This window comes from Fomitopsis serialis, assembly GCF_022376445.1.
Source record: "Fomitopsis serialis strain Sig1Antser10 chromosome Unknown B0H18scaffold_52, whole genome shotgun sequence".
In the NCBI taxonomy this organism is placed as follows: Eukaryota; Fungi; Basidiomycota; class Agaricomycetes; order Polyporales; family Fomitopsidaceae; genus Fomitopsis; species Fomitopsis serialis.
The window spans coordinates 49,664-76,089 of NW_025955012.1; the positions used below are offsets into that span (position 1 = coordinate 49,664).

General features: G+C 54.0%; 6 protein-coding genes across 6 annotated transcripts; 4 read left to right on the forward strand and 2 right to left on the reverse strand.

The window, feature by feature from the left end:
• Positions 1-242: 242 nt before the first annotated feature.
• On the forward strand, positions 243-2,522 carry B0H18DRAFT_879249 (major facilitator superfamily domain-containing protein; the record flags this gene model as incomplete). Its single annotated transcript, XM_048040681.1, has 11 exons — positions 243-401; positions 458-524; positions 581-714; positions 761-867; positions 917-1,006; positions 1,073-1,572; positions 1,633-1,746; positions 1,804-1,906; positions 1,976-2,031; positions 2,189-2,286; positions 2,367-2,522. The coding sequence occupies 11 exons, from the start codon at positions 243-245 to the stop codon at positions 2,520-2,522; spliced, it is 1,584 nt and encodes a 527-aa protein (XP_047891474.1).
• A 728-nt stretch (positions 2,523-3,250) lies between these two features.
• On the reverse strand, positions 3,251-5,031 carry B0H18DRAFT_1017058 (uncharacterized protein). Its single transcript, XM_048029298.1, has 8 exons — positions 4,801-5,031; positions 4,616-4,740; positions 4,273-4,547; positions 4,051-4,211; positions 3,859-3,994; positions 3,708-3,796; positions 3,578-3,649; positions 3,251-3,525 (listed from the first exon to the last, which is right to left on the reverse strand). Exons 1-8 carry the CDS (start codon positions 4,925-4,927, stop codon positions 3,452-3,454), a joined length of 1,059 nt encoding a protein of 352 aa, XP_047891475.1. The 5' UTR covers positions 4,928-5,031; the 3' UTR covers positions 3,251-3,451.
• A 2,311-nt stretch (positions 5,032-7,342) lies between these two features.
• On the forward strand, positions 7,343-13,488 carry B0H18DRAFT_1017063 (uncharacterized protein). The gene is made up of 19 exons (XM_048029299.1): positions 7,343-7,561; positions 7,617-8,407; positions 8,455-8,553; positions 8,604-9,761; positions 9,813-9,834; positions 9,885-9,967; positions 10,015-10,063; positions 10,116-10,153; positions 10,206-10,376; positions 10,430-10,617; positions 10,674-10,986; positions 11,039-11,123; positions 11,170-11,197; positions 11,251-11,329; positions 11,379-11,679; positions 11,733-11,936; positions 11,991-12,517; positions 12,573-12,712; positions 12,764-13,488. The coding sequence occupies exons 1-19, from the start codon at positions 7,426-7,428 to the stop codon at positions 13,098-13,100; spliced, it is 4,749 nt and encodes a 1,582-aa protein (XP_047891476.1). The 5' UTR covers positions 7,343-7,425; the 3' UTR covers positions 13,101-13,488.
• A 609-nt stretch (positions 13,489-14,097) lies between these two features.
• B0H18DRAFT_879286 (NYN domain-containing protein) lies at positions 14,098-14,747 on the forward strand (the record flags this gene model as incomplete). The annotated part of the gene is made up of 3 exons (XM_048040683.1): positions 14,098-14,152; positions 14,205-14,432; positions 14,491-14,747. The coding sequence occupies 3 exons, from the start codon at positions 14,098-14,100 to the stop codon at positions 14,745-14,747; spliced, it is 540 nt and encodes a 179-aa protein (XP_047891477.1).
• Positions 14,748-15,633: 886 nt separating this feature from the next.
• B0H18DRAFT_1120791 (uncharacterized protein) lies at positions 15,634-22,670 on the reverse strand (the record flags this gene model as incomplete). The annotated part of the gene is made up of 46 exons (XM_048034206.1): positions 15,634-15,759; positions 15,814-15,837; positions 15,889-16,001; positions 16,056-16,070; positions 16,125-16,261; positions 16,321-16,370; positions 16,422-16,550; positions 16,605-16,627; positions 16,677-16,740; positions 16,790-16,919; positions 16,969-16,975; positions 17,031-17,257; positions 17,308-17,410; positions 17,463-17,702; positions 17,753-17,765; positions 17,942-18,005; positions 18,058-18,095; positions 18,160-18,206; positions 18,270-18,416; positions 18,467-18,527; positions 18,578-18,670; positions 18,722-18,781; positions 18,832-18,844; positions 18,901-18,988; positions 19,041-19,089; positions 19,141-19,518; positions 19,577-19,617; positions 19,678-19,740; positions 19,789-19,815; positions 19,865-19,892; positions 19,950-19,995; positions 20,049-20,184; positions 20,239-20,269; positions 20,326-20,422; positions 20,476-20,539; positions 20,597-20,811; positions 20,865-21,019; positions 21,075-21,189; positions 21,241-21,287; positions 21,345-21,385; positions 21,441-21,507; positions 21,559-21,734; positions 22,014-22,053; positions 22,113-22,196; positions 22,247-22,481; positions 22,534-22,670. 46 exons carry the CDS (start codon positions 22,668-22,670, stop codon positions 15,634-15,636), a joined length of 4,284 nt encoding a protein of 1,427 aa, XP_047891478.1.
• A 1,702-nt stretch (positions 22,671-24,372) lies between these two features.
• B0H18DRAFT_506545 (uncharacterized protein) lies at positions 24,373-26,221 on the forward strand. Its single transcript, XM_048038357.1, has 4 exons — positions 24,373-24,483; positions 24,543-24,774; positions 24,829-24,983; positions 25,035-26,221. Exons 2-4 carry the CDS (start codon positions 24,579-24,581, stop codon positions 25,917-25,919), a joined length of 1,236 nt encoding a protein of 411 aa, XP_047891479.1. The 5' UTR covers positions 24,373-24,483; positions 24,543-24,578; the 3' UTR covers positions 25,920-26,221.
• The last annotated feature ends 205 nt before the right edge of the window (positions 26,222-26,426 follow it).

Below are 26,426 nucleotides of genomic sequence, written 5' to 3' on the forward strand. Positions count from 1 at the left end.
TTCTCATGTAGGCTCTTTTCGGCCCATCCAGCCGAAGTCGCTTCACCAAACGCCAATGCCGTCGACTGCCGAGCGCCAAACGAATTGTAGGCATACCTCCACGGGCATTTGGACGGGCAACCGCAAGGAAGAGTCAGCGGCAGTCGTATCATAGGGTTGGTCTTGCATTCCAAGTTTCCGAGCGCAACCCGCTCTTGACTCACGACCCCCACGACCTTCACGACTGTGACGAGCGCCTCTTCATGGACAGCCAGAGTCAGACACTCGAGCCATCTGGGCCGGGCCTACGCATAGAAGGCAGCGGAAAACCTGTGGCTGATGAGAACCTAGTCCAAGTGAAACTAGACATCGAGCATGCGGTGGTCAAGGACGATCCGCGTAAATGGTCGAAGGGTCGTAAAGTGAGCAGTATTTCCTATCCAGGTGGTGGGAGACGCCCTTACCAACAAACGGGCAGTACGTTATAGTTGCCATGATATCTGGGGCCTCCATGATCGCTGGATTGGGTGCGAATATATACAACCGTGAGTCTCTGGCGAAGTTGCTCTAGCTGGGTCACAAACAAGTTGTCGCACAACAGCTGCGATTGCACAGATCGAGTCGGATCTGCACGCCACGGCCAGCCAACTAAGTTTGACGCTCTCTCTGTTCATTCTCATTCAGGGCGGATTCCCCCTAATTTGGAGTTCGGTCAGTGAGATTCGGGGACGAAAGGTAGGAATCAAATTTCGCCGCTTGCGTGTGTCTCATACCCGGACAGACTGTATACTTGACGTCTATCGCCATATGCATGCTGGGATGCATCGTAGCAGCTACGGCAAAGACGATCAATGTCCTCATTGGTATGCGTTGTCTACAGGCTGCCGGGTCAGTCCACCTATCACTCAAATGATGCCTGTTAGACTGACAATCGCAGCTCGAGCGCTGTCATATCAATCGGTGCTGCGACGCTAGCTGACCTCTACGAGCCTGCTGAACGGGGCACGATGATGGGGATATACTACTGGTGCGTACGCGGATGGTTCTACATGGTCTTTGTGCCGTCAGAGCTGAACGTTTCACACTGCTGCAGTGCTCCTCTACTCGGCCCCTCTCTCGGTCCGATTTTAGGAGGCGTGCTGACCCAGGGTTTCAACTGGCGTGCAACGTTCTGGTTCCTCGCAATCTTTACAGGATTGTGTACATTCTCCTTCGTATTCTTCCGGGATACCTTCCGGCTGGAACGTAGTCTTACGTACCAGACCGTGCTCAAGCGTGTGCTCGAGCAGGAGGCAAAGAAGGCGGCCGCAAAGGCCGCAAGGCACCCTGCCTCCGAGAAGGCGGTAGATGTAGACGATGCGCGCACTGCAGTTATGCCAGCGGATGACAAGGGTTCCAAAGACAGGGAGGCTGGCGTAGAATACGGCGGAGGTGCTGGTAACCGAGACGTCGAGGCACAGGCCACGTTGCCAACCTCCGAGATAATTGCAGCCGTCAAGGAGGTCAAGCCTTCCTTGAGAGATGTGAACCCGATTCTCCCGATTCTCCGCATCCTTTACCGGCGGAATAATGTCGTGATATTGTTTGCCTCGGGTGAGCCTGTCTGTCGAGAAATGCCCTAGACCCCTATCTGAAGATTCGCCGCTGCTGCAGGTCTTCTCTTCGCTTTCAACTTCAGCATCACGTATACCGCGTCGCGGACCTTAGCCAATGAGTACCACTACGATGCTCTCGATATTGGGTTCGTCCTGTTAGCATATGGAATAGGTGCGGTCGATCGCCTCCGTCAGTACGAGCTTGGCATCATGGCTAAGCTCTCTACAGGCTGTCTGTTTGGTAGCGTGCTCGGGGGTCGGTATTCGGACCATATCTTCACCAAGCTCAAGGCCAAACACGGAGGAAAGAGTCAACCGGAGGCACGCACCCTGTACAGTGTCCACACCCAATGGGCGGTCCATGCTTATTTCATTGCCTCTTCTGTAGATGCGTCTCCAAGTACAATGGTGCCTATGCTGTTCTTCCCACCTTCCGTCGTGGCGTATGGCTGGGTGTGTGAAGAACATGTGCATATATCGGCAGTCTGTGTGATGCTGTTCCTGGCAGGTTCTTCCAAATGTATCTATTCGCCTCATCCCTGGGACGCAAAGCGACTCACCTTGTCTCTCTACCTGCAGATCCATCTACTCGAGTACGCTCGCCTATATTGTAGATGCCAACGTCGGCCGCTCTTCGTCCGCTGTAGCTTCCAACAGCTTCTTCCGCGGGCTGTCGGCCTTCGTTGCTACCGAAGTTGCCGTCCCACTACAGGTATGTTCATAGACACGTCTCGGCCCTCATGCAACACGAGAGGCCACGCCATGTCGCATGACGCTGACTGCTGGATGCAGAACTCCATAGGTGACGGCGGGTTGTACTCCCTGTGGGGTGGCCTGACCCTCATCTCCGAACTGCTGATCCTCCTTGTATGGTGGAAAGGGGGACAATGGCGGGAGAAGGCGATAGCAAGCGAGACCCGCAAATCTGGGCAAAGCGAACATGCTTAATTGTCGGGATTACATACACCCTTGCTTCCGTAGACCAGTGCTCCTTGCCTAATAGAAATATAGATGGATTTCATTAGATGTTGGGACTGCACACAATACACGTTTTCACCTTGTCCGAGGCCACCTCTCCGACCGCTCGCATTGTAGCCATTCGCCACGCCTGCCGTCATCATCGTCTGCCGTCATCGTCGTATGCGCTCCATTCTCATACACGGAGGGAGTAGAAGACTGCGCATTCCTATACGTCAGACTGGTGGCGATCAAGCGTGGACCGTGCCCCGTCTGCACAGCACCGTGTGGAAACGACACGCAGAAGATCGTCCTCTTCCGCATGGATCTCACAGACGTGCTGCAATTGACTCGCACGCCAGCTTCTGCCTCGTAAGGCGACTGCGATGGTCCATGCCATGCATGTAGAAGTTTTCAGTGTGAGTGACAGCAAGGGTTGAGAGAAGGGGCCTCCCTGTCGCTGAACGGGGAACGAGAGCCACCTAGAATGCCTCGACCCTCCTTCAATGGACGAGGGGCCCGACACCATGAGTTCTTGCTCTTGCGCGACGACTGTACAGGTCACCGCATCACCAATACAGGGCGATGTGGACCAAACGACCAGCAACTCACTAGCCTTCGATGGCTTTGAGCAGGTCAATGATCCGCCGAAAACATTGAGGGCACGGTCCCAAGGGCACTCCAGAAACACGCAACTCTGTGGACGGTTCGCGCTCAATCGTTCATGAGAGCACCAGAACCTAGACCATATGAGACGTTAGTACCCTTGTGGGAACAGTATACTGGTTCAGTGGGACTCGTTCTGCGATATTACTGGCCGCATGGAAGGTAATGATACATGCTCGTTGATAATACATGAATCCTTGTCCGAGACTGACTATATGATACACAATCGCAACGTACCGTCCTCGGCCCATACATCATCGCCATTCATGCTCGTCATCATCATCATCGTACATCATATCTTCATGATCCGAGCTCTCATGGAAGACATCTAAGTACACAGACATCAACATAATGCGTGCCCGTGTAGCGGGCGCACTCACCACTACCTTCGCTTCCGTCGTCATCCCGGTCAGACTCCTCATCAGGATAGTCATTTTGATACCAGTCCTCAGCTGTAGGCCAACTATCAGATCTCCGCGAACGGTCGTATGCTCTCGAGAGGAGTCTTACCGTTAGAGTCCTCATCAGCGGTATCGTAGACTTCCGAATCGTTATCATCGTCTGAGTCATACATGATTAGCTCGTCGGGTACACCAGTTCTGCAAGGGTGTTCAGTGAGTGTGCCAGAAACAATTAGCCTAGGACAAAAGGTGGAACCTACAGCGTGCCGACGTTGCCGTAAATCGCGCTCGGGTCGCGCGTAAGACGCTGGTAGAAGACATCATACACGTAGTCGGTGTCGTCTTCTCTTGCAGGCGGAGCGGCGGAGGTAGCGGGGACAGCTACCGGATCTTCCACTAAGATATCTCAGCAAGCAGGTCAAGAGGGTAGTATAAGCCAAGGGACGAAGCACATTTGAGGTAGTCTTGCAGGAGCGGTAGAAACTTGGCTATATCGGCATCAACCGAGTCGGAGGCTTCGACACCCGACGTAGATGGGACGGCTTCGTACATGGCGAGTCGAGCTTGCGCTGCGCGAGCCGCCTCAAGCTCTCTCATTGACCATACCTTCGGACTGCGTGTCCAACGAGATGTTAGTCTCGTAGCAAGACAGACGAGTGCCACAAGCAACTTACGGAGCTGAAGGCATTCGCCTCCGGACCGGCGGATCCGTCGAGGGAACCTCGCGCCTGAGGATAGTGTACTTGCGAGGGGTGTGATCTGCTCTGCGGCGTTTCGTAGGAGGTGGTGTTGCAACTGTGGCCTCCGCTGTCACCGATCCCGCTGCGGTCGCCGGAGCGGGTTGACCCATATCAGCGGGAGCAGATTTCGATGCGGGAATTTCAGCTTGTTGTGTCTGGTCCCTCTCGCCCCCTTGCCTTGACTCGCGTGCGAGGGCGGCCAGACGAGTCTGGTGGCGACGTGATGGACCATGGGGTGAGTCTCGGCGACCATAGGATAACAGAGCAGAGTGCATACTTCTAAGTCTTTTTTAGCCTGCTCATCATCCCATGCACCCTGTTCGACTGTCTCGGCGAACTTGAAGAAGTTGAGACCAGCGCGGGAGCGCTTGCCTTTCGGGCGAGCGACATCTTGATCTACCACTGCAGAAGATCATCCGCCAGTCACAAGTCAGTACGTGAGAGACAGTAGAGAGAACGTACGCAATGCATCTAGAGGCTCCTCATTCCGCTTGCGCTTGATGCGCAGGATAGCGTACGGCCGCTCTGACTGGTTATCTTCGACCTCTGTTTGACTACGTGTTGGCTCTGTTGGCTCTGCTGCTGACATATCGTGTGGATATTTGTTATCTTCTGATATGTTGTGTGAGCCGAAGTGTGTCGGACGCGGACGGTGTGAGGGAGCGACGAAGGCAAGATGGAGGTGAGGATCAGACTACTGAACAAGGAGGCCGGAGCCTCGACGAACAGTGTGTCGCGTTAACGTCACGGGATCGAGTCTAGCCGGCGCGTATCCGAGCCCCTCATCGCGTCCTCCGAGTCCGACGGCCCAGGGTCTCCCGGGCCCGGGCTGGATCGAACACGAACAACGCTGTTGAATCTTATCACCGTTAACCTATTTCATCCTTCGATGACGTCTGTTAGAAGGTGGAGGCAGCACTAGTCTCCGTAGCTGACCAAAAAGATAAGGCAGCACTACTGAACTGATGCCTACTGGCAGCCTCATACTTAGTAGACGCGACAATTACAAGTAGCTAGTAGATACGACCATGGATCTTATCATGATGTAAACACTGTTCTGAGGTTTATTGTGCCTTCAATTTCATATGATAATTCATGACCAGGGGGCGAACGTTCGAACACGTTCGATGCCAGTTGTGACTTGTCATAGTCCGGCGAACTTGTGAGCACCTGAGGTCGCGTCCTTCAAGTTTACCTGAAGCACGCTCTCCACCATCCCACGTTCTGAACGAATGCTGGCCCACACTTCAGCTGTCTCTAGGTAAGTTAAATACTGTGTAGTAGTTGTGTGCACTGTGCGAGCGCTACTCTTCGATGCGGACGCAGCGGAGAGCAGCGGAGACCGCCGCGACGCGCACACGTGATCCAGGAGCTTGTCCCGCCGATCGCGTTTATCGGGCCCTGGTCTGAGCTCGCGTTCTACTGAACACCCCGACGCACATCCAGCCTGAGTGGATCTGCACACTCGTAAACGACGTCATAGGCGTACTTTGTTCAGACTCCGAATCTTCCGGCATATAAGACCGTCATCCATCCACAATCCCTTTCCTTCTCTCTCTCACTCGTCCCGACTCGGATCACTCAAGTCACTGCGTCGCAACTGAGGACGAGGGACCGAAACGCTGTCCGCATATAACCACTTAATCTTGGCAGTATTAACAGAGAATCTGTTATCACAGGTCAGTGCCGTGATTAATGGCTCTGGGAAGTGTAGACTGTAGTGCTCCTTGTTAGTACTTTACCTACTTATAATCCACAGCCCAACACATGGTATCCGAGTGCATATATGCTCGGTCCTTGCGTACCAATCGCAAGAAGGATGCTTTAGCAAAGAATTCCAGCGTGCTGTATCATCTCGGTTGCCGTTGCCTCAAGCTCTGGCGACCCCTTACTCAGTCTCTCCGACTCTCAACCTGGAAAGTTCCCAAACCCTTCCTGGGTCGAAAAGCATACATGAACAACCGGCTCTTGAGATCCTACCCTCTAGTTTGCTCGTACATTCCGTCATATAACTACAGTCACTTCCAATATTGTGAACTCATATCACAGTTTACAGGTCGCCACTGCCGTTTAGCAACCCACGTTATTCTGACGGGATGTGTTACTCTCGACGCCTTCTGAACGTCGTTGACCACGGCTGCAAATCCAACGGATTCTCATATATCTGGTGTGTGTCACTACTGTTACCTGCATTATTCCCGCCTAGTGTACTTACTCGTCATCATCAGGCACCTCGTCTTTGATCTCCTGCTTCACCTGGCTTGACTTCATAGCACCCGCATCCATGCTGGCACCGCAAATATGTCATCACACAGGGCATATGTACCACGAAGACCCACATATCGGAATGGCAGCTCAGGTACGCGTGTCACCAAGGACCGCCGTACCTACTTATACGTTCTCGCGATATAAACCAGAGTGCTCGCCTGGTGTCCCCTACATGCGTCTTGCATGGTTGACTGGCTGTTATCGGTGAGTCTCCCCTGTGCGTTCAAATCGACACGGCGAGCGGTTCTAACCACAAAACAGGCTTGCCGCTCATCTGCCTAAATATTCGCTCGGCGGAATTGGTACCAGCCGCCACATGTTCATCGGCGGTTGCAAAACGCATCCGGCCACGTCCACCACCACGCAACGGTGGAGCTTGAGGAAAGGGGATCAGGACGTCATGGCACGCCGTGACCGAGCTGACGTTGGGGCAAGGAAGCAAGCGCCGAGCGGTCAGATTAAGATCTGATCGTCTCTTGCCAACGAAGTCGGCCGACCTGTCCTCAATCGTTCAATCCTGTTCAAATCGCCTTGAACGATGCAGGTAAGGTATCCGTGCGGTTTCCAGACTTGAATGTCGCCTTTGACACGCTCACAGTAGACTCCGGAAGCAAAGTACGATTGCAAGCGCCTTCGATCGCAGCTGGATCTCGAATTCGATCACGTGTAGACGCCCGCCGCGCCTGGATGCGGCAGTCGGTTGACAGTCCAGTCGGGCAGCTCTCCAAACAGGAAAGCGATGGCTGAGAGAACCCTCGCTGCCGCGCTGCTGACGGTTTTGGAGAACACACCCCTCGTCGTCTTCCTCCATCAACGCGAATGCCCCAGCAAGCCCCGCGCATGAACGAGCCCACAGCTCAGTCGCCGCTCCTGCCGTCGACCTCGTCGTACGTCTACCCCGTTCGTTCGCTCCTCAGCGGGATCCGCCCAGCTCGCGAGGACACAGACTCGCAAGGTGCGGCACCTATCCGTCGTCGACGATCCTTGGCACATGCTCACCTTTGTCGCAGATGTCACCACGCCTGCGGCGCCTTTAGAGAAGCACGGCAACGCCCCCATCGGATCCTCTTCCGGGGAGGCGCCCCCTTTCAGTCGTTCTCGTAGCGGCACTGGTCCCCCTGCACCGTCCTCTACATCTCTTGGCAGCGAAGGCGCTGATTCGCACACACGACGGAAACTCAGCACGCCCAACTTTCGCGACTTCGCTCCGAACGAGGACCCGCTTTGCCGCCGCTCGTTTGCCTCTGCACGTCATCAGCCAATGGCGGACTCAGCGTTCAATGAGGACCCTGCATCCGACGCAGAGGCCGCTGTCCAGGTTGCCGCGCATCACCCGCCACAGTTCTCAGACTTTGCCTCGGAGGCCTTCCATGAGGTCGCTCCTGATTTCCTGCCTTTGCCAGACGACAACCACTCCAACTATGACGCTGTACTACACGGTCGCTTCTCGCAGTCGGGCATCGTCCACTTGCCGCCCCTCGACTCTACATCAGGCTCGAATCCATCTGCACCCTCGACTATTTCGCCGTCGTCGTCTCGCGGGTGCGCCAGTCGCGACTCGGCAGTCGGCTCAGATCGCTCGGCGATACAGACATCGCTGGGTGAGGCGGAAGTCGTGAAGATGCCCTCCGCGCAGGAGCCCGACGCGGCGCCCTCGGAAATGAAGGCCTCGGATTCGAGCAGCAGCGGCGACAGCGGGGAGGGGCCGCGCATTGCGTTCAGATACACGCATGCGGAGGACGAGGACGGGCACCATCTGATTGTTGGGAGGGAAGGGGAGCTGGTTAAGTGCGAGGACGAGGTACGTGCGCAGACTGTGTGTAGTGGTTCTCCGCTGACGACACGCAGCCGATTCGCACGCCTGGCGCTGTCCAGGGCTACGGCATCCTCATCGCGGTGGAGGAGGACGAGGAGACAGGGGACCTCGTCGTGCGACAGGCCTCAGAGGTGTGTGGTTCTCGCGTCCATGTAGACCCAGCATGTTCACAGCCCAGCAGAACTCCGCAGAGCTCCTCGGGCTGTCGCCGAAGTACCTCTTCTCGCTCGAGTGCTTCTCGCAGACGCTACCTGACCAGCAGGCGGACGTGCTGTTCGACAACATCCAATATCTGAACGACACTTCGCTCACGCCCGAAGAGCAGGCCGAGAATTTGCACGTTTTCATGCTCAGTGGGTGGGGTGAGCCAGACACTGTGCCGGCGGGGGTCGCCACGAATGACCCGCAGCGACGACGGAGCTGGAGCTGCTGGTGCGCCGCGCACCGCCCGCAGATGACAGCGCCGGCGAACATGGAGACGAAGTCGAATGACACGTCCCTCAAGGCCGACAGGGTCATCATCATCCTCGAGTTTGAACTCGAGCGCGACACGTTCAACCCACTGTATCCTGCTGTCTCTGCGGACGATACGTCGTCGATGTACTCGGGCGTATCCTCGCCCTCGGAGGGCACAGCGGCCAGCTCGAACTCGGCAAGTAACTCAGCGACTGATAGTTCTGGCCGGACATTGGTCTCTTCGAGCAGCTCTCAGGATAGGCTCGCACGCACGCCAGAGGAATCGTCATCCGGTTTAGCGTCGGTGCCTAGCAGTGGCAGTGACGCAGTCCTTCGTCAAGCGGAAAGTTCACCTGCGCGCTCGGGGGCAGGTGGAGTATCTGCCTTCGATACGAACGCAGAAGACGATTGGATGCCAAGTCCTGAAGATATTTTGGAGAGCACGACGAGCCGTGCAAAACCTCTGCCTGCTCTTGAGCGTCTTCGACGTACGCGTCGCGTCGTCGGTGATTCTTCCTTTGCAGCCGGCAGCAACACTGCCTTCGGGTCGTCCAGCAATGGTTCCCCAAGTGGGCATGCTCAGCCAGAGTCACTGCGACGGGGCCTGTCTCGTCGCCGCAGAGGTACGGGTGCTGTGGGGATGATGGACGTCTTTGCGGTCATGGCGCAGATCAATGAGCAGCTTGGGGCCGCACCAGACTTGGAGACCTTCTTGAAGGTCGTAGTCGGTGTCATCAAGGACCTTACGCAGTTTCACCGCGTGGTCGCATATCAGTTCGATGAGCTCTGGAACGGGCAGGTCGTCGCGGAACTGGTGGACTGGAAACAGACGCACGAACTATTCCGAGGTTTACACTTCCCGGCCACGGATATCCCTGCGCAGGTACGTTGTCCTCGTTGAGCTCTATGGAAGCGAGTGCTGAAGCAAGTGTAGGCGAGGCATCTCTATGTTCTCAGTAAGCTTGTTCTTTCATCTCTAGGGTTTGATGTCTAAGACTTTGCGCAGACAAAGTTCGGCTCTTGTATGACCGTGCTGCCCCGACTGCGCGGCTGGTGGTTAGGAGTAAGAGAGACCTGGAGACGCCACTCGTATGTGTTCTCTGCTGTATGCACGAAATGTCTGACGAGCCTTTCAGGATATGACCCATTGTTACTTGCGCGCTATGAGTCCGATCCACCTGAAGTGTCCGTCGTCCCACCTGGTTTCTGCGGTGGGGAATTCATGCCATTTGTCTAGACCTCGAGAACATGCAGGTCCGCGCATCGATGTCCGTCGTAAGTATCAGCGGTCTCGTTTGGTTGCCTCTGTTGCTCATCAAGGACGCAGTCCATCGTTGCGTTCGGCCAACTTTGGGGTCTGGTCGCTTGTCACTCTTATGGTAGCCACGGGATGCGTGTCTCCTTCCCTGTTCGACAGATGCTTCGTCTGCTCAGCCAGTCCGTCTCGCGCAATGTGGAGCGGCTTAGCTACGCACAGCGCTTGAGTTCTCGCAAATTGGTGAGTTATTTCTGCCAATGTTCTCCTGCTCCCGCTGAAACGTATGATTGCAGATCAATACGATGCCGAGTGACCAGCACCCTTCCGGCTATATCGTGTCGAACGCGGACGATCTCCTTGGGTTGTTCGATGCTGATCATGGTGTCCTTGTCATTGGTGAAGGTGCCAAGATATTGGGGCCAAATCAGCATGGTCAGGAGATTCTGATTGTTGCGGAGTACCTCCGCCTCAAGCAGTTCGAGTAAGTGACGTCTAATGTTGCACTTATGGCATGCCATGACCAGGGTTCTGTTGCAGCACGATTCAGGTATCGCAAGCGGTGACACAGGACTATCCCGATCTTCACCTCAATACTGGTCTCGAGGTCATTGCCGGTCTCCTGTATGTGCCACTGTCGGCTGGCGGGCGGGATTTCATCGCTTTCTTGCGCAAGGGCCAGCCGCGAGAAGTGCGTTGGGCAGGGCGGCCGTACAAGGATGGACAGACACCCAATGTGCTCGAGCCCCGGGCATCGTTCCGCTTATGGTCAGAGACCGTGGCTGGCCGCTGCCGTGCATGGTCAGACGAACATCTGGAGACAGCCGGCGTGCTCGCGCTTGTGTATGGCAAGGTGCGTTGCTCCTTCCTTATCCATTTGGCACATGTTGATCGGCATGCATCAGTTCATCGAGGTCTGGAGACAAAAGGAGAGTGCGTTACAGACCACGAAGCTCACGAATTTATTGCTCTCAAATGCTAGTCATGAAGGTATGTGCTTATCTGTACAGTGGCACGTCATGTTGACAGCGTACAGTACGGACACCGCTTAATCATATCATAAAGTGCGTGGGTTAATCTCTGTCATTTGTCTCAATCTCATGCCCTTCCGTCGCAGTTATTTGGAGATGGCTCTCAACGGTTCGCTGGATTCTGAGACACGGGAAAATCTCAGTCAATCGCATGCTGCATCGAAAGTGAGTCCTCACGAGTAGTCCTTTTGATGTTGCCTGACTTTGTATACAGAGCTTGTTGCTCACGATCAATGATTTGCTGGTACGTATAGCTGATTTCCACAGACATGGAACGCTGGACGAGATATTTGTCAAATCGCAGGACCTCACACGCCTTGAAAGTGGCAACGAAACATCTTTCAATGAAGTCTTTGATCTACATCGTGCCATCGAGGATGCAATCATCATATACAAGAATGAAGCAGCGCGCAGAGGATTGATATTCAGTGTCGATTTGTCGAATTCTCCAACACTAGTGGTTGGCGACTACCGCAAGATCCGGACAGTCGTGGCCAACCTCACTGCGAATGCCCGTAAGCCAACATGTCGTATGGATAGATCCACGGAGTCGCTGATACCATCTTAGTGAAGTACACGGAACGTGGAGGCATCTCTTTGGAGTGCCATGCCTTTGAGGAGCCCGCAGGACTTCGTGATTCTCACAATGTGGCCGTCGAAATCATTGTGTCGGACACAGGTCATGGCATTTCAGCCGAGAAGCTCGAATGTATCTTCCGTGAATTCGAGCAGGTAGAGAGCACGCCGACGCGAGCGCCCGTGCCGGGCTTAGGTGAGCTCGATTTCATCATTGATCAATCTGGTTATACTCAACTATGTTCCCCAGGGCTTGGACTGGCTGTTGTTGCTCGTATTGTCGAGCAGCTTGGCGGCCAGCTACGAGTGGACTCACGGATCGGCGAAGGCAGTCGCTTTTCCTTTCTCATTCCATTCACCACGGATGCTGGCGAATACAGTGTCACCTCTGACTCAAGATGTCCCTCGTCACGATCCTTCGGATCTGCTGATGACGAATCGCGAGGCAACGAGATCGACAATCTCGTGCAAGCGTTCTCAAGCCACCTTCTCAGTGATAGGCAGGCATCGGTTTCTGGAAGTGGCACTCCTGCGGATTCTGAGATATCTCGATTGGACGAAGGAAGATTCAACACAATTAGTACTGAGCCAGAACCGAGTTCAAAGTTGTTGACTCCAGAAGGGGACTCGAATAATCTTGCGCGTCGCAGGTCAAGTCGAGCCCACATGTCGTCCAAGGTCCCCTCTCGGCCTCGTTCAGGCCCGCGATCATCCACATCTCGCAGCAATCGTTCAGATGGCGACTTTGGTACAAAATTGCGGCTGCTGATAGTCGAGGTATGTTCATCCAAATTGTGTACCTTACCAGGACTTCGCTTAGTGATGTGGACAGGACAATGACATCAATCGGATGATTCTCGCCAAGCGACTGTCCTTGGATGGGCATAACGTTGTCAATACAACCAATGGCCAAGAAGGTCTCGACATGTTGCAGTCCGACTTCGAGTTTGATGCGGTGCTCATGGATATCCAGTAAGAAACACTATACTCCGCATTTGGTATACCTGTTCATGAATTTCGCAGAATGCCCCTTCTGAATGGCTTCGAAGCCACGGAACGCATCCGCGGACTGGAACACTCGAGGGTGAACAGTCTTCACAGGACTTCGCACAAGATCAATGGTCGAATACCCATTTTCGCCGTGTCTGCTTCCTTGTTCGAGGACCAGCAGGAGGAGCTCTTCAACCTCGGGTTTGACGGTTGGATATTGAAACCAATCGACTTCAAGCGCCTGAGGGTCATCCTCCGCGGCGTCGTTGACACGGTGCAGCGAGCAAAGGACGTCTACCAACCAAATTGTAATTGGGAAGTCGGCGGGTGGCTACGAAAGCTCGACAAAGTCCGCGAGGACGACCTGTAATCGCAACCCTCTTCTCGTCAACCCTCATCTTGGGTCTTGTCGCTTGTCCATAACATACCGCAAACACAAAGCAACCGTGATTTCTTACGCTGTGTACACAACATTTCATACTGTATCAGTAAACATTCCTCGCATCTGTAGCCGTACGCAGAGATACACGAGAGCCTGCCATCGTCGTTCGTCTAGATACTGTACATCACAATATTGTATTCGTCAGCTTTGACCGCACCGCACTGGTACGATTACGTCGTCATGCCGTGGTGGTCTATGCACTCTGGTATCATACATAGGCCGCGCCCTTTTATATAGCCACTCCTCTGCTGCGCTCCCCCAACCGTTGTGCAGTACTAGTAGCAGTGTCAATAAATAATGCCTCTGATCGTGCAGCAAATCTACTACAACGCCGCGACCGTCATGGGCCCCTTCACTTGTCTGTGTCGGCAGCGGCGGCTGACCATGGTGATATACATATGACAAGTATATGAACTGCACTCCGTGTCTTCTCATTTCAGTATGAAGATACTGTGCCCTGAAATATTCGGTCATTCGTAGTGCTCTCGCTCCGCACGTCGGCCTCATGGCGGTAGAAGGCGCCACCGCCACGGATCCCAAAGTCTATGTTGTTCGGTACTTACAAGTTACATCCATCGCCTGACATCCCACGGAAGACCGCGGAACCTTTAATTCAAGCATTGCTACACTGGACCCTGTTGCTACTGCGCCGCTCAGCGCCTTACGATTCAGACCGGGTGGTCCTCGCTACACTCATCTAGCCTGAGGCTACTACATAGGCATTATGTTCCTGATATCCGTGCAGAGGCTCTTCAGATGTCGAGCCCTGGCTTTACTTCCTCCCAGTGGCTGCAGGGACGTTGCGTTGTCTGTGCTTCTTGCTAGGAGGATGCAATGCCACCTAGGACACCACAATCAGAAGCCCCTCAGTACTACGGCTATAGTGCCGTTCACTGGCGATCGCTCCAAGCACGACGACAATCGAATGACGGGGGCAAACGGTTCGCCGCGCTCTAGTGTCGTTGTATTCTGGGACTGGGGTACGCCGTTTCTATGGCGTTAGCTGAGCGGCCTTGATCGCAAACATCACAGAGAACTGCCCGATTCCGGAGCCGAAATATTCGATGGCACGTCTGTCTGCCCTGCGTCAATTAGCACATAAATTTGGTCGCAATGTCACGTTCAGAGTGTACATGGATCGTGCGCAGCTCACTGCACCCCGGGCTACGGCCATGCGCTCGAGATTGTACTCGGCAGGAATTGAGCTGGTCGACTGCCCTCATGACGGGTTGAAAGAGGTAGTGGACAAGGCTATCACTGGTATGCTATGTATCTTACTGGAATGTGTATACGACCAGCTCACAGGTAGTAACAACAGTCGACATGTTCGAATATGCACTCGACAATCCCGCCCCGAGCACCTTGATGCTCATCTCCGGAGATCGTGGCTATGCGCCCATGCTCTCCAGGCTATCGCTGCGAGGCTACACGGTAGTTATCATCACCCCAGTCACTGCCCAGGCGGGCTTGCGCCTCGCTCAGTGTCACGCAGTCTATGAATGGTCAGACCAACTCACGCTGTTGGAGGTGAGTATTTTTGCTTCTCTACTCCGGGGTGGATACACAACGGATTGAATCCGTCATCGAACTAGAGTCAAGATTATGCGAATCCTACCCAGCCGTCAGGAACAATGGCAGCACAAAGTCCACCTGTGAGTACTTGTGCGTTTCGAGTAGTAGACAGCTGAGATGAATGCTCATGCATGCTTCGCTCAATAGACGATAAGTGTGTCGGGCTCGAAATCGCTGCCTACCAGCAGGACACTACCTGAGGAGAACTCCTTTTTCTCAGCCGCCGCGAAGCCGGTCTCTGACGCACAATCGGCGCAGAAAAGCACACAGAGCTCCAAATCGGATACAGCCATATTGAAGTCGCCCAAGAAGGCGAACATCCCCGCGAGCCTATCGCCGTGGAATCGCAGTTCCAGACACTGGTGGATATCTTGAGAACGAAGCGGAAGGAGGGCGTTCTCTACATCTCTTACTCGGAATTGGGCCAGATGCTCTTGAAGCAACAGCCTGACGTCTACAAGGAAGCAGGAGTTTCGGGGATGAAGAAATACACTACTCTTGCGCAGGACGACAAGATCATCGTCTTCAAGAGTGACAAGTCTGGACCTGTCGAGATCGGCAGTAACCGATTTGTCGGATTACATTCACGACTATTATGATCACCAAGCAGCCGAGCAGTGAGTATTGCTTCAACCACTGCTTCACCGCGGAGTCTTGCCAGACCTCGGAGGTACGGCGACCTCGGGCAGGGACACTCCACCGATAGTACATGGCGTCGAGGTATCATATCGGCGTAGGAAGGACTACTTACTGGCACTTTGTATTAGCACACACTCTCATCTGGAAAACTGGACCATCATGATGGCTACGCGCAGACCATAACGTCTAGATAATTACCGGATAGATCACATGATAACAATAGGAGCAGGGATCAACAAGCATGTACATCTCAGGAAGAACCAGTTGCACCGTTCGCCATAGCGTACAACGTCTCCTTGTCGCCACTCTCGTCAACGAGCGCACGGAGCATACCCTGTTCGTTCTTCAGGAGTTCGCTAGGTTTCCCGAATTCCGCCTATGGAGAGTGTCAGCATCCATGTTTAAAATTGGAAAAACATAGGTCACGTACGATTCGGCCCGCATCGAGCACCATCTGCACAAGCTATATGAGCGATAAAGAAATTCAAAAGACAGGACAACTGACGATTTTGTCGGCATCCATGATGGTCTGGAGACGATGAGCGACAGTGAGCAGAGTCACGCCTTTGTCAAGTTCTTCACGTAACGAAGCCTGAATCACAGCATCCGTTGCGTAGTCTAAAGGTAGCGCAGTCAGCATTTCTCTGAGCTCAGCTTTCCCAAAAACCTCACCAATCGCGGACGTAGCTGAGACAGGGACAGTGGTTAGATGGCTGATACCGCTTGGAGCACATCACTGACCTTCGTCTAGGATCAGTAGCTTGCTCTGCCGCACAATGGCTCTCGCGAGAGCCAAAATTTGGCGCTGCCCAACGGACAGATTGGTTCCTCCACTCGCGATGGGAGTGTCGAGAGTGATGCGGCCCTCGATAAGGTCGCTTTGTAACGAGAAAAGGCCCGCAGATCTTAGAGCGTCGTTCAAACGGCATCATCATACTGCTGGAAGGGATCCAGGTTCTGACGGAGCGTCCCACTCAAGAGCTCTGGCTAATGACGAATTTGAAGTCAGGCTTCGCGAGTGAGACACTCAAATGGCACATACCACTTGCGGATGATCGTGATAGTTGATCGGAGAGCGTCCAAGTTGATGTTGTCTGTCGGTTGTCCGTCGTAATACACCTTGCCTTCGGTGATGATGCACCGTAGCAGTGCCAAAGTCAAAGAGCTCTGAGAGCGGAACATCAGTAGTGGAACGCCTGATCATCATGCTACGGAGCATACCTTGCCACTACCAGTGCGGCCGACTGATGGCTATATGAGCGACGTACCCTTGCGCACTCTACTTGCACTCACCTATGCCAACTCGCTCCCCTGATCTCACCTCAAATGAAATCTCATGCAAGACGCGAGGTCCGTCCTAGGCCAATTCAATATTCGCCCATCCGGAAGATCGACCTAGTACATACCGGAGAGTACCGAGCGGAGAGCTTCTCGACTTTCAGGTCTCCGCTGGCTGGCCAATACGCGGGCGGAACACCTTCGGGTGTCGGTTTGGGCTCGTGCTCGATCTCGAGGTATTGCTTGATGCGCTCCAGACTGTGGTCATGGTCAGAGAATTTCCAGTCCCATCTTAATGATCTCGCACCTGTTGCCTGGAAATATCGAGAATGATCAGAGACCGCGTTCAGTCAATGAAGTGAGACGTACCTGAGACTTCCAACTCGTTGAAGATCCTCACCCACCATAAGATCATGCGCTGAATCCGACTTATAGACGTCAGCAGAGAATGTGAGGACCAGGATGGATATCCCTGACCTGCCATGTTCAGGGAGAATCCAGTGTTGGATGCGGTGATGCCCTTCCCATATACCAAGTAGGCAGCCAAAGCCGCAGCGAAGAACGATCCGAGGGCACTGATACGGATGGTTACCCAGCTAAAACAAAATTAGAATGCCTGACCATATAAGGGCAATGTTCAACACACCGATTGAGACTCCAGAATGTCCTGGAAGCCCGCGTGTATCGGTTGATGCGCACATACGACTCCTTTTTGAACGCCTCCTGCGCACCATATGCACGGATGGAGGCTGTTCGAGTGATTAGTAATCTCGCTGCTTGGTACAACGACACGTCACGTACTGAGACCTGCAAAAGCGGCTCCGAAGTGGCCGAGGACTGGAGCCTTCGCATTGCTTCTTTCACGTTTGACCGCAAGTTGCGCCTTCATGTAGATCTCCCCAATCCAGGCGCCGACGGCGGCAATGAATACGCCGGGAACGAGGAAGATCGGGGATATCACCACCACCACACCAAGCTTCATGAGCATCTCCAACGACATCTCCACGATGACACTGAACCATCTCGCCACGGAACCATCGACTGCGTTGTGTTGCTCAGTACGAAACCCATCACATGCAGGAGAAACGTACCTTCTTGGATATCCTGGGTGCATCGAGCGATAATCCGAGATGTGGGTGTTTTGTCAAGCCATCTACAAAACCGTCATGACGCGTCACCGCAGCGATTTCCTTTCGCTTACCTCAATGTCGTCGCCAGAATCGAGATATTAGTTCATTATGTATGGCTCTTGATGCTCTCAGCGACCCAAATGTGTATACATAGAAGGCTGCCATGTAGAAGAGGACTGATGTGATCATGATCGACCCGTATCCGCCGAGGAAGCTAAAAAAAAACGATGAGGCGATGCAACCTCAGGTAAGTCATGAGAACATACTATGGCACTTTGATTTCGGACGAAGGCATTTCTTCGTACTGTTGAGCCCAGAATCCAAGGAACCAAGTTTCCATGATGTGAACGCCATGTAGAGAACTAAACCTCCAACGAAGCTAAGCCAAAAGAAGACTTGATGGTCCCTCCAATGCCTGCATAACAGTCTCACTGATGCGTGTCAGTAACAGTTCATGACAAGAAATACTAAGACGTACTTGCTTGCCAACCGACATGCCCGACTGCGACTTCTTCTTCAACTACAAGCTTGCCATCCTCCTTCGGGGCCTCTTCCGGGGTCTGCTCGTCAACGGTGGCTTCCGCTTTCTCTAGTTCCGCTCCTCCTTGCAGTTCCGCGGCGAGTTCTTGTCGTGCGCAAGAGCATTAGCGATGGAACCTTGACTGGTCACTCTACCATCTGTGCCCAAGGCAACGACGAAATCGGCAATTGGGCTAGCCATCGAGACATTATGCGTCTATCGCTCATGGGATCAGAAGAGTCGAGAATCAAACGAATGTGACTCACGACGAGTAGCACCGTTCGCCCACGGACAAGATCACCCTTAAAACATTTTTCGACAATCCATCGTGACGTGTGAACGTCTAACGCAGCGAGAACCTAGCAGGAAGTTCAGTCTATGAAAAGGAAACGTTGATACATGTCACTCACATCGTCCAACAGCAGCGTCTGCGACTTGGAGTATATAGCACGGGCGAGTGTTATGCGCGCCTTTTGCGTATGTGAGTATGGTACGAACAACCAAGCACAACACTGCGTACCTTCTGACCGCCACTGGCATTCAAAGAGTCAGCGAATGCCGAGGGTTGCAATAATAGATGTGACAATACCTCAGTGTGATGCCTCTTTCGCCAACTTCCGTCTGGTCACCAGCAGCGAACAACTCGAGATCGCGTTTCAGCGCGCACTGCTCAATGACTACAGCAATAGGTAAGCCGTCTAGCATGTACAGCAAATCGTCTCAACACACCCTTTTGATAACGTTCCTCGTTGTATGGGGCGCCGAAGAGAATGTTGTCCTATACAAAGCTAAGCCAATACCACTGTCATTCTTGCGACGTGCCACTTACCTTAATGGTTTCGTTCTGAACCCAAGATTCCTGCGCGGCGTAAGCAATACCACCAGCCCGAGGTAGATTGTAGAAGGAATCAGGGCCAGCGGGTATGTAGTGCATCTCGCCCAATAAAGCCATCAACAAGGAGCTCTTTCCTGAGCCAGTCGGGCCAATCACGAGATTAATACTGCCTTTCTCAAATACCAGGTCGTCGTCGATATGCAAGGTGAAATTCCTTCGCCCGCTTCCAGGAGTCGAAGCCGCGGAGCCGCTGACTTGGTTCGCCCAGGTGAAGGAAGCGTTGCGGAACCCAACGACGTCGTCCTCCGGCTGCGCTGCGATCTGAGTCCGGATTTCGTCAGGTTGTTCAGAGTATTCATCCAGTAGTTCGGTCTGTCGCGCAAGTTGCTTCTGTCAGTCGCCGCTATGGAACTGAGTAGAGAAGGCCAACCTTCTGCAAAAACTCATTCACTCGGTCCAGCGACACCTTAGCTGTGTTGCAGGATGTCAACAATCTCACGCCTCTATGGTTCATGGACCTCATGGACTTACCTCGAATCATCATAGGCACGAAACCAAAGCCCATATGCATTAGGTGGCTGAAAGTATCGAACACTGCATACATGTCAGCATCGTGCGTTCCGTTCGGGTCACCAAACATACCCGTAATAGATGAGAAGACGACAGACGCTATGAGACGATATGAGAGATGTGTGTAAGAGGTTAGCAGTTGCTTCACCTGTAAGATCTCGCTTCATGATCATGGTCTGGAAGCCAAAGTCAGCTGATAGAGTCCATATCTCATATATTCCAGCCAAACTCACGTAGGTCGCGTAGGTCACGATCATGGTAACCAAAGGAATGGCGTGGCTTGAAACGAGTCAGACTAAGCTCGGAAGGGCGCAGACACTCTGCGTACGCACTTTAGGTTATTGTTGATGAGGTCAAGCAGCTTGCTCTTCTTCACGAGCTCCAACTCGTCCTCACGTTTCTCCGCTAGTTGTTTCCCAACTCGGGGCTCCCAGCCAAAGAGTTTGATCATACGGATGACGTTCATGGCTTCATAGGAAGGGGATCAGCATGTGCACCAAAGCAGTACACTGTGATACTCACTTTCCGTCGCGCTCTGCACACGTGCATCGGTCTTAGACGGAGCATGTCAGTCATGCGCAGACACGAGCGAGAAGGAATGAATGATACCTTCTTCATCTTCGATATCTGGATCTTGCGGATGCGCGACGCAATCAAACCAGGAACAGGGAACAAGATGACGATGGAAGCAAGTCCGACGAATGCACTATGCGCCTAATCAGTCTACCGTGTTGCCCGTCATGATGTGTGGCCACTGACCTCCAGCCCAAGATGGCGTACAAGAACCATACACAGCAGATGATCTCGACGGGAAGCTTGACCACTGCGACGCGAAGCAATGAGCGAGCAGCGCAAGATCGGTGATATGCCAAACACGCACGGAGGACCAAGAACTCCCTACCCATGCCGATAGAGGCGAGGTCGGACGAGATGAGGTTGTTAATCTTCCCGACGACGTTCTTGCCCTTCTTTTCATCGTCTGCTGGCTTTGCCTTCTCCTCCCTCCCAATAATCTTGTTAGCGTCCGCACTCTGTGCAGCCACGGGAACCGTCTGCGCCGTGGATTTCTGCTTTCCCTTGCCCGCTGTGGTGTCGCTGTCATTGTCGTCGTTACCGTTTTCTGAGCTGTTGGAGCGGTAGCGCTCGACTCAGCATCGGAAGCCGTGTCGGGTGTGCCGGCGACGGTCGTGTCACCTTCACTTTGAGCGGGATCTTGCGAGGCGTCTGCCTTTATGCGCATGCGCAGAGCATGCTCAAAGACGAGCTGTGTAATGATCGCCTCGACTTGGGTCAACAATCTCGTCTGTAGTACGTGTTACGACGAGCAGTGGTAAGGGAGCAAAAAAGGATCGACGCACGGAAAGGAACTGGTACACGGAGTCGAAGATGTAGTCGGCGATCGGTCCGATAAGCAGCATCACGATCCAGAACCAGGGCCGGACAGTGATGCCTACGCCGTCCGTCTCGATGTACCTGTGGGCATGTCAATAGACTGGACGCGGGACTGCAAATTGTTTAGCTTACATCAGGATGTAACGAAGAGCCAGCGGGCTGATGAACTCTAAGGTAGTCTGTCGAATGCAATGTAAGCCTGATTGAGTGTGTTCATTCGGTAACTATAAACGCACGTCAAAAGAAATCACGATGGCCATGACGATCCACTCCATTCCTGTTCGAGGTTCATTAACATGCATGCGTGGAGCTAAGACGCGTTGAAAACATACGGAAGACGCGCAGGAGGCCCCACATGAGATGTCTGCCCTTCGCCTTCACTCGGAACGGGTCGATTTCCTTCAAAGCTCGTCAGCAGACAAGAGGTGAGTCCCAAGAAGGTGAACACACATTCATACTGCGAATCATTAGATTTTGAGCGTCATCGTAGTCGGCCAGAGCAGGCAGCATGTCGATGGTCAGGTGCTCGACGTGCGACGCGAGCTTGACCGTCGGGCTAAGGTAGTTATATAGCAGGAGTGACAGGATAGAAGCGGTCTGCTCCGCGGGCGGTCCGGCCACGGATTCTACACAGCCATCAGCTGTCTACTCTCTCGTCCAGTTTGCGTCATTGAATCGACCTACCTCTGGATCGAAGGGATGTAGCGCCGAGGGATCAAGAGGGGCACAAAGATACTATGATGGTCAAGAGAGAGATCTAGCCCAAAGCAGAGGGCCTTCGGCGAGATCTATGGGCTCTTGCGTGAACGTCGCCAAGGGCCAGAGATCGCGGTACGCGTAGACCGCCCACGCAGTGAACAGAATACAGTTCAGGTGGCGAACAGCTGTCGTGCTCAGGACGGGACCAGCAAGCAGCGAGGTGATGCCGAGCGCTGATGCGTACACCTGGACAACACGGTCAGCGTTGTCGTACGCGCGTGAGAGCAAGGCGGACGGTCGCTCACGTAGGTTACACAAGTGCCAACGTGGAAAACGATCTCGAGGCTCTGAGGCTCCAGGGTTGCAGAGTGGACCAAGGCTCGGTCGCGCTGTAGATGGACATGCCCAGGAGCGCCAGGGTTGACGCGGCCCGCAATACGTTGAACGCGACGAGGACGACGCCCCCGTGTTCCTTGACGTATTTTACCAATGCAGACGCGTTTTCACTCTCTTCTGGAGCATGGAGAGGCTCGGATATGGGCGAAGGTTCGGACTGAGCAAGCTTCGCGTACGCCTTCTTCTGGGTGCGAACATGCAATGCCAACTGTACCAGGAATACAAGGATCGACAGCGCAGCGACTCCCGCAGGGTAGAGTAGCGTAGAGTCCGCGAAACTACAGTTATTGTGAGTTTAGAATATGTTACGCGTGTGGAGGTTGAACATACTCGATTTCGTCTCGTGCCGCAGTCAGTATGGAGAGACTCTGGTTGTGAGCCCTTTGCGCCTGAGCAAAGACATACTGAGCAGGTCCTGGTATGCTCGTGGACCAATGACTGAAGAGCTGGTCCCTCCCTATGTCCATCTTGCCTGGCAGACGAAACACTTGAAGGACGTGGTGGAGGAAGAAGTGACACAACAACGACTCAGACCAAGGGTCTATGTACCGTGACAAGCGCGCGCGGTAATTCCGGATTTGACGGCATTTGGCATCTCGATCTGTCAAATGCCGTGTTGGTGAAATACGCACTGCATCTCCATCAAGAAGGCCGTCGTACCTTGCGAGTCGTCGACACCATGCGGTCCCTGCGCTTCGAGCGACTCACATCGTCGGTACCGCCGCCCGCCGCGTGCAGCTATCTGACCCCTCAGAGTCACATACAGGGTTCGCTATAAGTTCATTAGATTGATTGCATTCGGCCCTCGGTGATTAGGGAGTCATTTGACGGTAGCATATGGCCACATCGAAGGTGCGGTCGTGGATTACGAGCTATTGCGAATCAAATGTCGAACCAGATTGAACCCCGCGTGTGACGGACGACACATCGAGTCAGTAACGTGAGTTCCAATGCCCGTTCCACTTGTCGGACAACTTGGTGTGTATTCGTCGACACAACGACATAGCGCACTGTTTTACATCGACAGCGTGCGAAGGCCAGATAGGAGTCAGGCTGCTGACACCATGTCCGTCGCCGCCGCAGCCAGCTTTCCCTTTTTTTTTTTTTCGCAGCCGGTATGCTCAGGTCTGGCTCAGGCTGCCGCGATAACACTCGCATGGGTCTACACAACATCCCACGGTCATTCGGTGTACGAGCTGATTGGCAGAACATCCGGACTTACCCCCCCATAAGTCCGCTCACGTGCCACAGCAGTAACTGGAGACTCACCCGACCGAGAGAGGTCCCTGCAAACCGTCACCATCTCGTCCGTCGAACTCTGAGCCATACTCTACAAAAACTGGAGATGACAGAAACTATTCAAAAGATTTCAACTCACCGACGCGCAGTGTCAATGACAACTGGCAGCATGGTAGTGGCCACTGGGGGTGACCAGTGGGCCCCTGCCAGCCACTACGCTCCGAATGCGCATCTAGACTCTTCGTGCCCTCATGATCTTTCTACTTCGTAGCAATACGGTTATTGGAATCTCGACACGATGCCGTGTCGATCCTATCGTGTTCTGTCACGGAAATGGCACACGATGTAAGCTATCCGGCGCTGGAGACAGGGCATGTTTCTTCAGCGCGTTTGGTTCCCATCCTCGTCTCGGCCGGGACCGCACCTCCTATAGTGTCTTGCTTTCTTACGACCACGAGTGTGCGGGTTTGGACCATAATGAAGGTGAGCTCACTCGTGTTAAAGCAAACTGGCGACCTCACTGCTTTGTTCGTAGGAACGTGGCTCTGGCACACGTACACGAGCTCAGCATGTAGAGCTCGCTGCAGGATTCGCGCATGCTACTCGCAGTTTACCCATCGGCGGACAAAGGAGCGTTGAGTATGTAAGCTCAAGAGGGTGATGGCGAGGGTACTTGGCGCAGTACCGGGAGCCTGAACATACCACTTATATACGCAGTTGATACCCAGAGCCACGCTCGAGTCATCATTATTCTCTTCTCACTGACGCTATCTTTGTCGACAGGAATAACATCAGGCCGAGCACCTTTAACTTGGTCGCTGCTGCACACGTTTGGCGTCGGTGACTCGTGGCTGGCGGCATAAGCGCTTGCTTATTGTTGCCTCAGGAAGGCTCGCAACTATCGTGACATTGCTGTGATTCCTTTGATTCCCGCATTTCCTGCTCTTTTGTCTGTCAGCCACCGTCCTCACTACGATCGTTTCATTCCTTTTTGTCTTTGCGGCCGCGGCCACGCAGCCATCACCCACGCGTCCCAGAAAGGCAAGTTTCCCCAAATATATACTGAACCTTCCCTTCGAACGTTGACCGGAGCTATCCAGAATCATCTTGGTTGCATCCCGAACTGTCTGAGTTCGATGGGCCTGGGAACGTGTAATTGTGTAGCAGATTATCATAAGGTGGCCTTTGTCTGTTGGTCTCGTAACTTGGACGCTTTGCCCCTGTGCTGGGCTATGATCTCGCCGCCCACCCTCCTTCTGAGTCCCTGTCAGGTCTTGACGACTGAACAGGCAGACAGTAGAGTCCAAGCAGTGATCGATATCTACCGCCAGAGTGAGTGGCCGTTGTCTCTGTGACATGGTGGTCCGGCTGAAGTGCAACATGAAGGAGAGGAGACGTCTTGGACATTGCCAACGATTGAGCGGCGTCGGACCAACGTCGCGTACTCGGATTTGCGTCGCCGTGTGGAGGTTGTGGAAGGAACTTTGATCAAGATCTGCATGTTCTTCGACGATGGCGTGGTGCACAATGTCGTTGCGATCGTGAGTGTCTATCGCGTTCCGTAGAATTGAGCTTGACATCTCCGTCATCAGGTAGTCTGCGCTCACCAGCAACGAGAGCTGTACGCAGCGTCCCACGACGATGAAGCATCCACTCATTACTTCCTGCCTCGTACGGTCATGGAATCCATGTCGGCCTACCTCGACAGCGTGATCAGTAAGCTCTGCTATGCCCTCATGTGGATCCAGTCTGGTGAGGGCAAGCACCACGTCCGCACCGTGAACGAAGCCATTCGTGACATGCACCTGTCGCTGAGACGCTACAACTGCCAGCACGTCTGCAACCCCGATGCCACTCCCTCCGCGCACCCCTCCGCGCCCTCGTTTGGCGCCCACGCGCTTCCCGTCCTGCCCGACTGTCGCGAGCTCTGCGAGCCGCGCTTCGGGATCGAGGACTGGCCGCAGAACTTTGACCACCTGCGGCAGATCGACATCAACGCAGCCCCGGACTGGACGGTCCGGGACAGGAACTGGGTGCCCATGTCCGTGCCGCTGGAGCAGTATCTCGCTCAAAGCAGAGAGCTCCGGAGGCGACAAAGCGCACCTTACAACCGTACCACATCTCCATTACAGAGGTTCCTCGCCTCGTCTTCTCGGGATTCGACTGTCGATATCCCGCCCACCTCGTGCCGTCGCCCGCCAGTGGCTTCCACATCGACGGACACGGGCTATGTCTCGGCGCTGCCTGACGCGTTGGCCGATGGCATGTCGTATGGTCGGTCCAGCTCGTCTTCGACGGCTACGTCGGACACGAGGAAGCGGCGTCGACACGCGGATGACCTTCCGGTGACGCGATCTCTGAAACGAACGTTTCGCCTCGCCATCCGAAGAGGATGCGTCGCTACCATTCCTGTCCTAACGGCGTACCTACGCTCAAACAACCGGTGCGACGCAGGTTCACGACGCCAACCCTGCTGAGCACGACGTGTGTCGCGCTCTCGGAGGAGGCCATGGACGTCGATCACCATCCGGACGCTCCTCTGGTCCTGCTGAATGCGAGGCACCCGGGTTACTTGATGACTCCAGTGATGAATCAAGCATGTCGGCTTCATTGGTCCTGGACGAGTTGACGCTATGCAGCGTGACTCGGTCGTTGAACCAGAGGGGAGCCGGTGGCGGTCTAGTGTCGAGATTGACAGTTCGGCAGACGGTCGTGGTCCGGGGCCGTCAACTTGGCTTCGGAGGTTGTGGAGGATCTTTGGCTGGAGGGATGATGCTATCGAGGCATACGTTGACATGATACGTGAGTGGCTACCATTGAGTCCTTCGAGTCGTCGTGTGCCTTACCCGGCATTTGTAGATGGCTGTCATCAGCCCCGTATGTTCAAGCGCGCAGCTGACCCTCTTGTCCCGCGCTGCGTGTCACTAAAGTCACTATACTCGGCGTAGTCGATCAGGGACGGGGCAGTCGATGCCCTTTTCCCG

Coding starts and splice junctions, on each gene's coding strand:
- B0H18DRAFT_1017063 (XM_048029299.1), top strand. CDS start 7,426: ATGCCCCAGCAAGCCCCGCGCATGAACGAGCCCACAGCTCAGTCGCCG. Junction 11,198..11,250: donor CCGCTTAATCATATCATAAA/GTGCGTGGGTTA, acceptor CTTCCGTCGCAG/TTATTTGGAGATGGCTCTCA. Junction 11,937..11,990: donor AGCGCCCGTGCCGGGCTTAG/GTGAGCTCGATT, acceptor TATGTTCCCCAG/GGCTTGGACTGGCTGTTGTT.
- B0H18DRAFT_1017058 (XM_048029298.1), bottom strand. CDS start 4,927: ATGTCAGCAGCAGAGCCAACAGAGCCAACACGTAGTCAAACAGAGGTC. Junction 4,548..4,615: donor AGGCTAAAAAAGACTTAGAA/GTATGCACTCTG, acceptor CGTCGCCACCAG/ACTCGTCTGGCCGCCCTCGC. Junction 3,526..3,577: donor CGACGGAAGCGAAGGTAGTG/GTGAGTGCGCCC, acceptor CTGTGTACTTAG/ATGTCTTCCATGAGAGCTCG.
- B0H18DRAFT_506545 (XM_048038357.1), top strand. CDS start 24,579: ATGGGCCTGGGAACGTGTAATTGTGTAGCAGATTATCATAAGGTGGCC. Junction 24,775..24,828: donor GATCGATATCTACCGCCAGA/GTGAGTGGCCGT, acceptor TGCAACATGAAG/GAGAGGAGACGTCTTGGACA. Junction 24,984..25,034: donor TGCACAATGTCGTTGCGATC/GTGAGTGTCTAT, acceptor CTCCGTCATCAG/GTAGTCTGCGCTCACCAGCA.